Raw genomic sequence first — 16,504 nt, 5'->3', positions numbered from 1 at the left:
ATAATGAACACCTTCTTCAGGAAGCGTAGCTACAGAGAATGGACCTGGAAAAGTCCTAACGGTGAAACAAGAAATGAAATATATTTCATACTTTCTGCCGATCCCAGCATAGTGCAGCATGTACAAGTGTTAGGTACGGTAAAGTTCATTGATCATAGGTCAGTGAGGTCTAGGATTCACCTCAATTTGAAGAGAGAAAGAGCAAAATTGGTCAAGGAGAAACAGGCCAACTTAGACACAGTAAGGGTAAAAGCTGGTACTTGCAAACAAATATATGGCCTTAGAACAGAAAGACGAAGATGACATAGAGGTAATGAATGAAGCTGTAACTAGGCTGGCTTCAGAAGCAGCAATTGAAGTTGGAAGTAACGCACCAAGGCAATCAATAGGTAAGCTCTCCAATGTAACGAAGGACCTAATAAAGAAACAACAAGGAATGAGTGTCCAACTCAAGAGATCAGATAAAATTCTTGGACCTGTCAAAACTGGTCAACAAGGCGAAAATAAGGGATATTCAAAATTATAATGTGAGAAAGACTGAAGAAGCCGAAAAAAATGGATGCAGCCTGAAATCAGTGAGAAGGAAACTTGGCATAGGACAAACCAAGTTGTATGCACTGAAAGATAAGCAGGGTAATATCATCGATAATCTCGAAGGTATAGTAAAAGCAGCGGAATAATTCCATACTGACCTGTACAGTGCCCAGAGGAGTCACCCCATTCGAAGCAGTAATGAACAAGATAAGAAACTCCTCCTATATCTAGCGATGAGGTCAGAAGGGCCTTGCAAGACATGAAACAGGGAAGAGCGACAGGAGAAGATGGAATAACAGTTGATTTAATCAAAGATGGAGGAGACATAATACTTGAAAAACTGGTGGCTCTCTATACGAAGTGTATCGACTTCAAGGGTCCCAGAAAACTGGAAGAATACAAACATTATACTAATCCTCAAAAAGAGAGCCATTAAAGAAATGAAAAATTATAGGCCCATTACCTTACTCCTAGTGTTATATAAAGTATTCACCAAGATAACTTGCAATAGCATAAGGGCAACGCTGGACTCTAGCCAACCAAGGGAACAGGCTGGCTTCAGGAAGGGATACTCTACAATGGATCACATCCATGTCATTAATCGGGTAATTGAGAAATCCGCAGAGTACAATCAGCCTCTCTATATGGGTTTCATAGATTATGAAATGGCATTTGATTGAGTAGAGATACCAGCAGTCATAGAGGCATTATGTAATCAAGGAGTACAGGAGGTTTACATAAAAATCTTGGAAAATATCTACAGAGGTTTCATAGCTGCCTTAATTCTCCACAAGAAAATTGGAAAAATACCTATAAAGAAAGGGGTCAAACAAGGAGACGCAATCTCTGCAATGCTATTTACTGCATGCTTGGAAGAAATATTCAAGCTATTAACCTGGGAAGGCTTAGGAGCAAGAATTAACGGTGAGTATCTCGGCAACCTTTGGTTTGCAGATGACATTACCCTGTTCAGGAACACTGGGGATTAGCTACAACAAATGATTGAGGACCTTAACAGAGAGTGTAAGAGCAGGATTGAAGACAATCCTGCTGAATAGCTGGGCAAGAATGAAGACAATCATGAATAGCTGGGCAAGGGAACAAGAGTTCAGGATCACCAGTCAGCCTCTAGAGTCTGTGAAGGAGTATGTTTACCTAGTGAAGTAATCGCAGGGTATCCTGATCATGAGAAGCAAATTTACAGAATAATAAATATGGGCTGGAGCGCACATCGCAGGCATTGTCAGATCCTGACAGGAAGCTTACCATTATTATTAAAAAGAAAGGTGTACAATCGGTGCATTCTACCAGTGCTAACGGGCAGAAACTTGGAGACTGACAAAGAAGCTTGAGAACAAGTTAAGGACCGCGCAAAGAGCGATGAAATGAAGAAGGTTAGGTCTAACATTAAGAGACAGGAAGATAGTGGTGTGGATTAGAGAGCAAAAGAGGATAGCAGATATTCTAATTGACATTAATTAAGAGAAAGAAATAGAGCTGGGCAGGTCATGTAATGCATAGGTTAGATAACTGGTGGACCAATAGGGTTACAGAATGGGTGCCAAGAGGAGGGAAGCACAGTTGAGGACGGCAGAAGACTAGGTGAGGCGATGAAATTAAGAAATTTTGCACAGGCGCTAGTTAATTGGAATCGGCTGGTGCAGAACAGCGGTAATTTGAGGTCGCAGGGAGACGCCTTTGTCAATAAAAGAATGGTTGCAACAAAGAATGTCGCTGCAGCCAATGCTTCGACAAGGGAACTTGCTTTCATCAAAGACACACCTTGCTGGAGGCAAGTCTTGTCTCCAGCGACATTCCTACTTCTGCTTCCTGCTGATCACTTCGAGCCTTTATTTCGTTCGGAACATGTTTTCTTTGGATAAGAAAAGCTAATGAACACAGCAGGTGAAGAAAAGCAGCAGTAGAAGTCATGATATCAGAAACAAGGTCTTTATTAGATTTCATTGATATTTCGAAAAAAAAAAATTGAGCTCGTGTTTTAGAACTCCAGTTCCAGGCATATTGTTTATTATTCAAGTTATTCACAAATTGCAAAAGGTAAGTTACTGGCCTTTTGTTTATACACAACCCTGCACCCAAATAGCTGTCGCCGTAACACCGAAGACCGGTGGATTGGCGCACCGGAAAGTAGTGACTCTGCGCATGCGCAGGGTGAGAAGTGGGTGAAGTCGTAAAGTCACGCAAAGTCTGCTCGAGTTCTCTTGTCAGCACATCTGAGAACGTTCAGAAAGTCTCCCTAAGCACGGGGACCCTGCAACTCGGCCGTGGTAATGACGTAACATTTTAATTAACAACTATTGTACTTATTAGTGTGTTCTTTTTATCACTCCCTGTTCGTGTCTTTCTGTGGCGCCGTTTCGGAGACATGAATAATCCACGATACACTTTATAAATATGCAACATGCAGGTTTGGAACGACGAGCAAAAGCGAAACCTGCACCATGCCTGCCTTCCGAGCAGATATCTCCGCACGCGTAGCCGTCTATCGCGATGTAACATTTTTGTTATTTCTGTTTATTTTTAATATTCAATTGAAAACAAATATTCTCAATGTTTTTCTGCTTTTATTTTCTTCGTGTGCAGGATCTGCCAGGCTTCGCTCCCGTTTGGCCTTGTGAAAACATAGCCATAACATGGCCACACTGTAGCCATAGCCGCTGCCGCTTGCGGACGCCAGTTTCGGTGTCGCGAAAAGTTTTTAGCTGGTGAGCATGGGTGAGCCCACACAAGACCCGTAGAACTGTATGTCTAATGATGTGACTGGAAGCCCACAGTATTCCGTGACCCCTTTGGCAGCGCATCGACTGATTCGTCTACATTGCAAAGTTTTCTGTAGCTTTGCTTTCGTGCCGCTCGAACTTCTCGGGGACGCACCAGGGAGGCAATGCCGGCCGCGCAGAGCGTGCGCATGGTAGGAGCTGCGGCAGCATGTCGACTGCCGCCGATGCCGTCGGCGCGCGACCTTCTACGCATCTACGGCATCCGCGCAATGCGCAAGTTGTCCCAAAACTTCCTGCTTGACCCCAAGTTGGCCAAGAGACTGGTGCGCGCTTGCGGCAGCGTGCGCGGTAAGCACGTCATCGAGGTAGGACCCGGGCCTGGGTGTCTCACCAGACCCCTACTAGAGCGCGGAGCACGGCGGGTCGTGGCCATCGAGAAGGACAATCGATTCGCCCCTACGCTGGATGTGAGTAACCACGTGCTATTCTACCTGCAGCAAGCTGTGGCGGCGTTGAGCGAATGAAGTGCGTGAACTGCCTTTACTGAAGGCAGCGCTATCTCGCCGTGAAGTGTTGCTTCTGTTCACTTAATTTGCTGTTGGTGCTGTTCGTATAGCGGCGCTTCACGTGCTTCCGTCCGTGAGCGCAGTTTGTCACTCGCGTCGTGTGGGTTGTTTAGACTTAGTAGAGCTCGTACAGCATTAATGAGCTTCTCTGCCCCGACTGCCCAGAAGAGCTAAGAGGAGAGCAGCGTCGATCAGCTCACCGATGTGTCTGTAATTGCCAACCTGCCGACGAATGATCTACCAGTAATGCCTGCGTACTTATTTAGCTCGTCACGTAACGAGAGAAAAAACAAGGTTAATGCCATCTGGGCATAGAAAAAAATGGCAAACTTGAGCGCTCGCCGTTTGTCCTCTTTCTGTAAGTCCACTTTAGAGTGCTGTTTCCTCTCCATTACCTGCGTATAAATACATCAAAGGAGCTAGCACTCACTATGGCGAATATATCTGGACGTGTGATCAGAGCCCCTCATTGCTTTTGTGTTGTTCTATCAGTGGTTACTTTTTGTTTGCAGATCCTGTCTGAAGCCAGCGAGGGCCGACTACAGGTGGTGCTGGGTGACATCTTTCACCAGCATTTGCAGGAGTTCATACCAGAGTGCGTGAGCATGATGTGTGATACTGTGTACACACAGAGCTGGCGCTATGAGGAAAGGAAACCACCGAGGAGCTGGCGGCAAATCATTTTGTTGAGCTGCGATCCCAATGAGAGAAGTCATGCCAGAGGCTACAACTCTTCCGCACACTTACCAGTTCAAAGTCGAAGCCCCAAACACAACTCGCTAGAACCTTTCAAGTCTGATTGTTTACTGCAGCTAATGAAACGTCCAAAAACAACACGATTGTGACACTGAAAAGGCAGGCAGCATTAATGTGTCTGCCCAACACCATGGCGCCATCTTTAAAACCCAGAAGGTCCATACTTCCACTGCATCTCCGCCAATCATGCCCACACACGCACACACGCATGCATACAAAAGCAGTGGCATTAACACGAAGATAATAAAATTGGTAACTCGTCTGTGACTTTCAGTAGATGAAAGAAAATTCTTGGACAAGTGACACCTTGTCACTGGAGAAAATGCCTGGACTAGTGAGACTCGTCCATGGCAAGAAAAGGGTTGAAGGCTAACTACAATGAAATTTCACTTTGGTTATCTTGGTTATGAAAGAGTATAGCACATACTATTGAAGCAATCTTAGCATAGTGGCAGGGCTGGTAATTGTCTTATTTCCATATTGGCCACCTTTAAATAGCACCTAAACAGACGATGCATGCACCTGATGGTTAGCGGATTTGACATAATTGCCAGCACGTCGCGTCTGAGATCTTTCAGCTTGTCGTGGGCAGTGCCTATGCCAAGGAGTCGTGCATGCTGAGTTGTGTGTCACTTCCAGCGAATGGTAAGGGCGGCATTTTCTTTCAGTTTCAATAGCTGAAATGTTTACTTTGTGAGCATTTTGCAGTGCATCCACCTCTATTTCGAGCTTAGAATTTTGGACAGAGGCTGTTCCATGACAAAATTGTCTGAAACTACGCCTCTTACATGGTCCGAAATTTTGTTCCACTTAGCCTTGAACCTTCTTGCCTTTCATTCCTTGTAGGGAGCTAGGTGTGCCATGGGACTCGGATGACATACCCGAGGTCTGCCTGGTGGGCAACCTGCCGTTCAGTGTTGCCAGCCCACTTCTGGTGAGCTGGCTGAGGCAGATATCACTACGTGAAGGCCCCTTCCAGCGTGGGCGTGTGCCTCTGAGCCTGACCTTTCAACTGGAGGTGGCCGAGCGCATTGGTGCCCCCATCCTGGACCCACAGCGGTGCCGTCTCTCCATTCTCTGCCAGAACTACTGCACCACCCAGCACAGGCTTACGCTCAATGGTAGGGTGACACATTCGCTGCCTACCACCCGACACATGCTTACACTCAGTAGAAGGGTGACATGTTCCCTTTCTGCTACAATATAATGTAAACACTTTATGCCCAAATTGTATCCTAGTGTACCTACTTTATGCCTAGTTCGTACTTTTTACAGTGTAATGGGCTGGATCCCAACTAGCCATTGACTAGGGATCCAGATGTTTGTACAGTCGAACCCACTTATAACAATATTCAAGTGCCATGAAAATTCTATCTTTATGACTGATAAAATTTATAACCAGGTTGCTTGAAAAAAGAAAAGCAAAATAGAGGGACCCGGACGGCAGAGCTGTTGTGAGAGAAGTATAGTGGCATTGAGGCCAGTGCCCCTCCCCACCACCTTCCTCCATCCGGCTGCTGATTGTGTTGACTCGTTTAACTGTTTAACTCTGCTTATTGTGCACACCAATCGTGTGTAACAAGCCACAGCTGTCAGCATTCAAAAATGGCGCTGCTGTTACAACTGCTAAGATGTGTCACGAGCGGCAAGTGACATGCGAGCTCTGCCAAGGCATGCTTTGGTGGCCCCGAAAGGGGCCTGTTAAAAGATGCGAGAAGGTTGCCGTGGCAGCCTCTCAGATTGAGAAATACAGAAGAAATGCTGGGGCGAGATCGCCACAAGCATCACGCCGCATACTTCTCACTGGCTTGCATGAGAATGCCCCATATCAATGCCTTTGCGATGATCATCTCGTCGGTTGAAAGTTCTGATGTTTCCAACGTGTTGTCTGCATGTAGAAATTCTTCGAGTCCTGAAGCATCCTCATCGACTGTGGACCAAAGTTCAGGCATGACTTTGTTGGTGGGAGCTTTGCAGGCTCCATACAAGTCACTGCTGCCTCGGCCAAAGCACGCTTTCCTAAAGTAGTTCTGCACTGTAGAAGCGCTTACTTCGGACCATGCACTGAAGATAAACTGCATGGCCATCAATAGATTGATCTTCAATTTTGGTTGCTCCCTGCTTATCCGCGTGGCCACATCCATCAACAAGACTAACTTGTTCAGGAAGCAGCTACGATACAAAACCTTAAAATTGACTATCACGCCGACATTCATGGGCTGCAAGCCTGCCGTCGTGTTTCGCAGCAGGAAAGAAACTTCCATGCTTAAGAGCTTAGGCATGGAGTGATGGGCACTGCAATTATGTAGGATGAGTGCCACCTTCCTCTACGCTGATCGAACTCCAAGAGCTACTCACGAAAATGTTCTTGCATTATCCATGCCTTGCAGTTGTGGCAGTAGTGTACCTGTACCGGCACCCTGGCAGCACCGCGGAAGCAGTGGGGATATTTGGGGCGCAGCTCTTTAGCACCCGTTCCTGCGTTGAGCGTCGGCATGCCTCGGTGTCAATGTCGTCAATGTAATTGAGGGAATGAGCAGAGTGAAGAATGAAAGAGCGAATGCGGAGTGCAGTGGGGGATGAAAAGTGAAGAGAGTGCGGGGAGGAAAGCGGAGAAGGAGGTTACAGTGAAAGCGTGAGGCAGAAAGCGTGAGAAGAAAAGCATTGTGCCGCTCTGCGGCGATGATGGCCATGAGATGACACAAACGAGGCAGAGAAACCATGTGGCCAGGAACAACTTTGATGCAACCAACAAAGATGAACACGAGCAACTTAATCCATTGCAGAACTGCAGAATGAGGAGCCGGCAAGCAATCTGGGAGCAGTACTGTCAGCACGGTTGGCGTGATCCATTCATGTTTCAGAGGGTGGTGTGGCATAGAGCTATGTTGCCAGCCCGTTCATGTTAAAGGAGTAGAAGGGCAACGAGAGAGAGGCGCGCAAGGCTGGTGATGCGCAGAAGACTATAAAACAGGTTCCATTGTATGAGCACACGCAGCATTGTAGCGGTGGGGAGGGTACAGCAGCTTGAATTTCCCTTTTTCCTTTTTCTTTACAAAGATTTCGCATTCGATTACCTTTCAGCACAGACATCCAGCAGCCAGACTTCATCGTTATAACTGATACTGCAGCATGGGGGCATTGTAGTAAGCGGATTATTTCACCATAGAAAACATGCAAAAGTTGACCATGCAGCAGCTTCTCATTGTTATAACTGGTATCGCTATTAGTGGGTTCGACCGTATGCACTTTTGCTTGTTCCTCTTTCCTGTGTGAACATTGATGATGATGATGCTTGTTGCCTTTAATTGGCCTGTGTCTCAACCATCTATGGTTAAAAAGGTTTGCTCTAGAAAAAATGACTGAAGTTCATCTCTTTATTTCTTTGAGTGCCCATAAACGGGCACAGGGCTTTGGCAATGGTGGAGCTAGCAAAACCTTAGCAAGCTTACGCCATTTCATAAGCTGCTGGTTAGATTAGTGCAATACAGTCCATTGCACCAGCAGGCTTTGTTGGCATGCTTGCGTTGGCTTCCATGGGCAGCTCCTACAGCTGCTGAGTGGGAGCTTGAAGATTATTGTTCTTATATATATTGAACCCACACATAATGAATTATTGTGTACATCGAACAGCTGTAAAATTTCCTTGGGAACTTTTGTATAAGATTTTTATATATCGAATTACCTATATATCAAATTTTTTTGTGATCCCCTTCAGATTTGATATAGTATCCAGGTTCGACTGTACTCTTAAATATAGGTTACGACGAAGTCCAGCTGTATATTTCACCTTGCAGGAAGTAGCTTTGTGCCTCCCGCAGCTGTGGACGTTGGGCTGGTGCGACTGGTGCCATTGAAGGAGCCGCTCATTCGGCATCCCTTTGACCTGATTGAGAAAGTCATCAATGGCCTCTTCAATGGCCGCCAGAAAGTGCTCACAAACGGTGCAAAGTGAGTAACAGATCTGCACTCCACTTCTTCAGAGGGCGGATTTTCTAAGCCAGCGGGGTGACTGCCTTTGTTGTGACCGGAAGCCAGTGAAAAGGAGCGTAAAGTGGATGGTTGTCAGCCCTAGGTACTACAGTGTCAAACGCAGAAAGACCGTAAACTGAGCTTGTTGAATCATCCCCACGATGAATACTTGGGGTCAGCGCAAGAGAGGAAGACAAGATTACACTACACGAGCATAGGTTGTGCTGTATAATATGCTTGTGTTGTTGGTTGTCTAATATGGGTGCTTTTGCTGCCTAATCTTGTTCCAGTTTTCCGTGCTGTCAAGTGCAACCGCACTCCAACATAATTGTAATGAAGTTGCATCAGGCATGGAAATATCTTGGTTGTATACAACATTCGCTGTAAGTTTATATGCTTTTGTCAGCCAAAAAAAAAAACTTCACCCTTAGGTCTATGTGAGACCTAAGCATGGTGCCTCTGACCGACCAGCCAAGGGTTGATTTTGATGTCCCGTCGATTGCCTGCTGTTCTAATGCATGGCGCATGAACAATGCTCAAATTTAAAGTACACTTTGCGCCATCATTTACATGTAACTTAGCGATTGGTGAGATCAGACTAGAATGGCAGATTGGCTTGCCAGCTGTGGGCTGGCCATTGGACAAAACACGCATGTGTATTCAGAATGTGCCATTTTAATTGGCTCTTACTGAGCGGAATTTTTACTTCGACTACTGCTTTATCCTATAGTGCAGAACTGGCTATAACGCAGTCTTTTTTGCATCCCGTTTACCCTTCCATAGAACTCCATATATATATGCATACCAATTATAGTGCAGCGAGGCAGCAAGAAGGCTTCCCAGTGAGGTGAGCTGGTTGAAGGGAGAGTGGCCAAGGGGAATGCGGAGGGGGAGATGCAGATCAAAGAACCGTGGAAAGAAAGAAAAAAAAAATGAATAAAAGACGCCGCGCCGAGATTGTTAGTTCTGTAGTATGCGTTCTGTGGGCGCGCGTAGGTTTCCTAGGTGACAGAGAAGCATCCGCTCCAGCCGCTTGTTGGTGGCATGCACACCACAGCAAATGCATGCACGTTATTGCTCTTTGGCTCTTCAGTTTTTGTGTCGAAAGTGAATAAAATATTTTAAAACAACAGCCTCATGGAAAAATAGTTTACAGGATTTTGCTGTATGCAGCGCTCTATTGAAAATAATTGGTACCTATTTGAAATTTTATGATGGTCGAGGCTACGGGTGCCTTTTGCATGCAACGTCGACTCTGCGGTGCTGTCAGTTTAGGCTGTGTTCCGCAGGTTTAAGTTTGGAGCTTGTAGGCTTTGTGTACACACGCGAGCCTTTGCCATTCCTGCCAGTACGAGTACGTGGCAACTTAGGTGTTTGCTGTAGTTGCTGCGACTGGCCGCCTGCAAACCCAATTTCTACAGTTGAGCCCGTGAGCATGATAATTGTGAACAGGTACAAACACGTCAAGGATGAGCTTCCCACAATGGCATGCTGTCTGACACTCCCGCCAGCTGGGTGGGAGTGTCCTTCCTCAGAAAATTTTTGAGGCAGGAGATTCATGAGGCAATGTAATTTAATAGTGATGTCATTCTATGATTAGTTAGAAAACTGTTTCAGGGCCCTTTAGCACGGGAAAACAGGCAATTTCTTCTATACTTTGTTACTAGTATTTTTTTACTGGGCCATAGGAAATGAATCAATTTGATTGATAGCTTTGTCATCCGGTGCTACAAGCAACACTATTTACTGTATGGATTAAAGATGTCACCTTTATTTTTAGTCAGATTGTCTATATTTGGCAGGCTGGCGACTGTAGAAAAATAATTGTTTTAAGAAGTGGTTGAAATTGACCTCCACTGTCTGTTGCACTTCCCATATAATCGAGCACGAAATGCGTGCTTTGACAGATCTGGCTGAACAATTTTCAAATGACAGCAGTGGTGAAGACTTGGCTAGTCTAGTACTATCGTAATTTTTTACTCAAAAACCTACATTAACATTAGAAGTGGGTGAATGTCAAGTTTTTCGAATGCGAATCAAATACAAATAATAAGTGTCCAATATTAAATAGTTGGCCGCAGAGGCATTAATTTACAGCACGAATATTTATTGAAGTATAGTTAGCTACTGCGCTTGTAGTGACTAGTAAAAAAAATAAATAAGACAGCCAACTATCATGGACAATTGGGATTGGCTTTAAACCCGAGATCACGAATTGCAATTAAAGAAACTGCATGAATAGCCTCTCAACATCTCGAGAGCTTTACTGCAAACAAGCTTTCCAAGAATGAATGCCTACTGTATGACTAGCTTTCCAAGAACGCTTAATTAATGGTTGTTGAAGAAAAGGTCTGGGCCCGTATTCAACGAGAACGTCTTATGCCAGAGTGGTTCGTTAGAGAAAATTTCAGAAAATTCTAATGCTGGACATAGCATTAGCTAAGCCAGCTTTCCAATGGCAAAGAGCCCTTACGAATCAAAAGCTTCGTGAATTCGGCCTCAGAGGTAGTGAAAAAGGAAAAGAAAAAGCAGCTTTAGGACTTGTGTGTCGTAGACAGACGTAAACAGATACGTTGGAAGGAAAGCATCACTGGTTGTAACGTAAAAGATAAAACTGATGCATGACTAGTCAGCAAGGAACACTAAGTTACATACTACAAGCAATAATCGCTTTTTATCGGGTAGGCTTTCGCTGCGAAACTGAAAACAAAGCTTGCATTACACATTTTGTTTCTTAATTGCTTCTAAAACATTTGTCGTTGTTTCACTTCTGATAATTTGCAATGCTTTCTTTAACAAGCAGAGAACAATAACTCAATTTTATTATATACAGTGGAATCTTGATAAATGGAAATCACTTAAATGGAACTGCCTCTTAAATGGAACACCATCCTCATGGTTGGTTGGTTTTGTATTCATGGAATTGTATTCAGCTTTGTCTTTCAATAAATGGAACTCCTGATAAACGGAACCAATTTCCCTGGTCCCTTGAAGCTCCGTTTAAAGAGAGTCCACTGTAGTTGATTCTTGCACAATATTTGTTTAGTTTGGCTATGCAAAAATATTGAGTAGTTCATTTGCAAATATGAATAGTTAGTGTGTAATACCTTATTTGTATTCGAAACTTTGAATATTCGCCCACCCCTAATTAAGGTACCTTGAACATTGACACAGTCTGTGTAGCGCATATTGTTCTTGTTTTTTTAACTTATATATACTGCTATCTTATACAAGGTTTCTGCAGGTGGTAGATGTACGAAATGAAAAACAATAAATATTACTCAACGCAATTGGTGTTGCTCAAGTACAACACAAGAATAAAGAACAACACAAGGGCAAATGCACATCTAAACAATCTCATGAATGGAGATGCGTTTCATAATTTGACAAGGAATCCTGTGCTACTGTTTGTTCAGAAAGTTGCTCTATTGAAAACGTTCTAGCAATGCCTAGTGCGATTTAACTTTTTTTCCTTGTAGCAGTTTGAGTTTCTTTTCTTTAATGCATGTTTCAGCAGTATGTGTGCAATATCGCCACAATACTGTGTATACCTGTGTAATAGGTGCGCTATGTAAAAGACGCACGCAGAACTTCCTAAAAAAGATCTCCCCAATGATATATTTAAAAATTACCTATGTATAAGCCGCACCCTTGAATTTTGAGAAGGTTGGCGGTGTGAACTGTTGTGTGGTGCGAGAATTCCGAAGCTTGTTTTTTTAATCGGTGGCAAAGCAAGGCATTCATGCTGAGTTTTCGGTGCCTCCAGGTAGCAAAAGCACAGCCTCTGAGATTTAGCGGCTGCCTCCGAGACCCTGTGTCGCTGGTCTGCGGGGTGTCACCAGCCGGCAGGTAACGCGCTATGGGAATAGCCAGGAATAGTCGGAGCCAGTACAAGCGAGTACTGTAGTTCAGTAAAGGCAAGCACCACCGAAAATATTTACAAAGAAAAAAAAAAATGCTGCGTGTTTCTCCGTGTGATGGCCGCACCCCTTATTTTCACCCCAAATCTCGAAAAAAGCCTGCGACCATTACACGAGTATATATGGTAAATGCTTTCTGTCGTTTGGAGGCTTCGCTCGGACAAGAGCACGGAGTCGATTTGAGCCAGACGTTCTGCAGAAGCTTGGCTAGCAGTTCGATCTCTTGAGGCTTTAAAGGGAACACTAAACAGAAGCGCTTAATTCGACTGATGAAATATTCTCTAAAAACTCAATTTTCCTTAATTACATGGTAAAAACGTTTACTTACTAGAAGAGAAAATGGAGGCTATACTTCCATTTTTAGAACTCTGCGCCAAAACCCCAGGGCTGGTATTTCGCTGCGACATCATGGATTTAAAAGTTTTTTTTTTCTCCGCCATGTGGGCCATTGTGGTGTGGTAAAGGTTCTCAGAACTTTCCAAGTTCTGTCCTTGGTTTCCTTAGGAAACTGTATAGGCTGGCCTTACCAATAAACACTCGACTAGGCCCGAGCAGACGGCATCAAAGTTTGTGACGTCAAGTATGTGTTTCGCTTTTTCGTCTTTTCCGGCTTATAAATAGCCTCCTCTGAGAGTAAAAGTGGCCTTCTTTGGTACTGCAGAAGAGCAAGTGACTAATAAATCCCAACTTATTTTTCTATTCAGTAAACGTTACCCCATATTGTAATGCTGTTGTGGTTTATGATAATGTAACGCTTGTAAATGGCTTACAGTGAGCTCACTCAACGTGGCAGTCCGCTCGCCACTTCTAATAAACATCTTAAAAAGTGTGAGAAACGGACTCGACGCGTGGAGTAACATTTAACGTATGGTGCTACGTTCTGGTGCAGGAACCTGTTTCCCCGTGACCGCGCAGAATTGGTGCCGCGCCTCGTAAAGTTGGCCGACGTTGATCCCACAACGAGGATCCTCCAGTTGACTGTGGAAGAGATTGGACGCCTGTGCGACGTCTACGAACAGTTTTGCTCGGAGGAGCCCGAACTGCGACGGTACCACTTCAGGCTGGGACGCTGACAGTGCCCGCCTGTAGGAACAAATGGTTCTTGGTGAACGCAGAGGAAGAATTCAATCATTTGCAGCGCTTGTCGAAGTGCGTTGCAGTTCGTCTCATTCACCATTGTGTTGACATGTAGTCAGTGGCGTAGCCAGGTGGGGGGGGGGGGGGGCATACTGGGCACGACCCCCCTCCCCCCCCTAAAGTTTCTGTCAGTATGTGGCCTGCCCAGTCTCCACTCCCACCCACCACACCCTCCTCGTCCCTGGTCAATTGCTCCCGCCGGGAAAAAAAAAATTCTGGCTGCGCCACTTCATGCAGTTGTAGCCATAGGGTTTCATTCAAACGGCGAATTTCGGTGGTTGATACGGAGCAGTATTTGTTCTATACTGGTTGAGTCAGAGTGGCTGTACATTTTTAATTTGCTATTTTCAATTGCCTCGCTCCGCAATGGATTGCTCCCTCTCACTCAGCCGTTTAGGCACGGATTCAGCCAAAAGTTCTAGAACGTGCCGTACCTTCCGCTGGCTGCGTGTGAAAACTGCTGGGGTGGTCGAGCATAGAGCACAATGTTTTCCTCTGGCAGATAGGGATTTATGAAATGTGAGTGGAATTCAAGTGCTTGATTGATAACTCATGTTTTGCTTCATAAACGATCTGTGAAATTCACTACAAGATTACTGGAGGGAAGCCTGATGTGGCAGTTATTGAACCACTGTGACGAATCATGGGTAGGTTATAGAGTTTTGTACGGTTTGGCATAAATTTGTAGAAAAGGCACATAGTGGCTTTTTTATAGTTCTTTATAGTTAAGATGTGTTGCATGATAGTCTCAAGTTTCTTTATGGCAGTTGAGCATTTTATGTTCACTACTTTCACTACTCGGTAATCTCCAATGCATAAATTAATGGCGACACTAGGGAGTATCTGTGTTGCTAAATCTAAATACAGTCAACGTCCGATTTTTCAGACCCCCTAGGGGTCGCGAAAACGTCCGAAAAATCGGGCAATCCGAAAAAGTGAATGCTCGCATTTTACTGCCCCTACAGGCTCAAATCGCCGCAGACATGTCAGCAACAGTTCTAAATGCCTGCCAGTATAGTTGTTAGCCGTATCGGTGCTCGTACTATGATATGAGACGGCAGGTTTCTGCGTGTATAATTAAGGAAAACATACCTTGGCCCGTGACTGTTGCCCCTTCCCACACTTGATATGCTTCGCCGCAATACATCGCGTATGTTTCACCGCGTAACAATGTTGTATAAAGGCGAAGCTGACTTTTGGGAACCGGTATTATGCAACGCGCCATGCTTTCCGAGATTCAAATATTGGCGAAAATTACAAAGGCGGAGTCGGCGCCATTACTAACAGCGGCGAATTGTTTTAATGAAATACATGCCACCGAAGAATAAGAAGCTTGGTAGCGAACGTCGAAGTTGCTAGGCCTAGCGTTGCCGTGGTGACTCCCAGCGGATCTGCGTGTGAAAGCGCCGGTTCGAGGCGGCGAGATAATCAAAATGGCTGTGGTGGTGGCTTCGGTTAATGCTGTTTCAGACCTGTGGACTGCGGTCCTGTTAAAAAGTCCGGAATATCGAATGGCGAAGGTTTTTCGCGTCTGAAATTTCAGACGTTTTTATACATTGACTCTATGGTAGTACGTGGCGGTGCCGCAAAGGCGTCCGAATTATCGGGCACGTCCGGAAAATCGATCGTCGACTGTATTCGGTAACAATCATCATGGATAATTATTTATAAACAATTATTTTTGTTTGCAATGTTCTCAAGACCATCAGATGGTTGAAATTAGACCCTGAATTAGACTAATTATTGTCATGCAGCAAATTCGTGATGATAAATTAGCTGTTAGAAAGCTAAGGTAAGAATTCACAATGCAAAGATGGGGTAAGGCATGCAGACACGGACACAAGAAAATAGAAGTGGACAATACGAATGGCGGCATTCGTGTTGGTCACTTCTCTTGTGTCCGTGTCTGCAAGCCTTACCCCTTCTTTGCATTATGAATCCTTACCGACTAGCTCAGCTTTCTGATGTTCTAAGAATTCGCAAAACTGTTTGAAGCCAGAAGGACAAAAGTCAGGTAAATTCGTGTGCTGGCTGTAATTTGCATGCTCGATGTGCGTTCCTGTCGGTTCAGACACTAGTTCCAAATTTCCCTCTAGTAATCTTAGCACGAAGCATTGCAACTGAAGTTATGTGCCTGTCCACTGTACACTGCGTATAGGTTACCTCAGTTTCCTCTTGAACTGCTTGTACGACCCTGTGCAACAGATGACAGCTGAATGTTTTGTTACACTGTAGAGATAGTAGCATCAACAAGATAGGAAATGCAAAATGTGACTGTGCCCCTCTGACACATCAGACAAGTGTTCCTGAAGTGTGTGTGTGCGTGGAAAACTTTACTGTAGAAGCGTGAAAATAACGGAAAGGAAAAGTGAAGTGATAAAAATTGTTGGATGCTGTTCGTGGCTCGAGATGGTGCTTTTTTCATCCTGTGACATTACACAAGTGACCTCTGTAGAGCATCTGTAGCCACCAGTGAACTATTACGGCCGCCGTGCCCACTAGGAGGCTATGCTTAGCCCTTCATTCTGCCATGCCTTCTGTAGTTGGGCAGTGGGTGTCAACCAACTTGCCCACACTGCTCCTTGAGTGTCCTTTTGTGCCTGACTAGACTGACGAGTGCAATCCGTCGAATCCGCATGTTGAAGAAGTGCCGACATATTTTCGAAGTTGCAGGAACTCTACCTCGTGCGTCTTGCTTGTAAAAGGATGGCACTTAGCAAGTAGTACAAAGGTAAGTGAAGTTGATCTCAAAATGCCGGACCTGGGATCAGTGACATCAACTTAACAAAACTTGCTTACGTGCAACAAGACTAGAAGCGATGAAGTTGCTAATAACGAAATAAGAATGTTGTGCAAGTTTCGTCTGACTCGCGCATGG

The 16,504-nt window shown here is 44.8% G+C and overlaps 1 protein-coding gene across 1 annotated transcript; it reads left to right on the top strand.

Annotated features, from left to right (window-relative positions):
- Positions 1-3,096: 3,096 nt before the first annotated feature.
- mtTFB1 (mitochondrial transcription factor B1) lies at positions 3,097-16,027 on the top strand. The gene is made up of 5 exons (XM_050175875.3): positions 3,097-3,742; positions 4,354-4,436; positions 5,444-5,718; positions 8,395-8,548; positions 13,379-16,027. The coding sequence occupies exons 1-5, from the start codon at positions 3,440-3,442 to the stop codon at positions 13,560-13,562; spliced, it is 999 nt and encodes a 332-aa protein (XP_050031832.1). The 5' UTR covers positions 3,097-3,439; the 3' UTR covers positions 13,563-16,027.
- Positions 16,028-16,504: the final 477 nt, after the last annotated feature.

Source organism: Dermacentor andersoni, chromosome 9 (assembly GCF_023375885.2).
Source record: "Dermacentor andersoni chromosome 9, qqDerAnde1_hic_scaffold, whole genome shotgun sequence".
In the NCBI taxonomy this organism is placed as follows: Eukaryota; Metazoa; Arthropoda; class Arachnida; order Ixodida; family Ixodidae; genus Dermacentor; species Dermacentor andersoni.
Note: the sequence above shows the minus strand (reverse complement) of the source record. Positions and strands in the feature narration are given on the sequence as shown.

Bases quoted from the DNA above. Each gene is read 5' to 3' on its own strand.
- mtTFB1 (XM_050175875.3), top strand. From the start codon at position 3,440: ATGCCGGCCGCGCAGAGCGTGCGCATGGTAGGAGCTGCGGCAGCATGT. The intron at 4,437-5,443 runs GTGCGTGAGCAT...CATTCCTTGTAG, and splicing joins TTGCAGGAGTTCATACCAGA to GGAGCTAGGTGTGCCATGGG. The intron at 5,719-8,394 runs GTAGGGTGACAC...TTCACCTTGCAG, and splicing joins GCACAGGCTTACGCTCAATG to GAAGTAGCTTTGTGCCTCCC.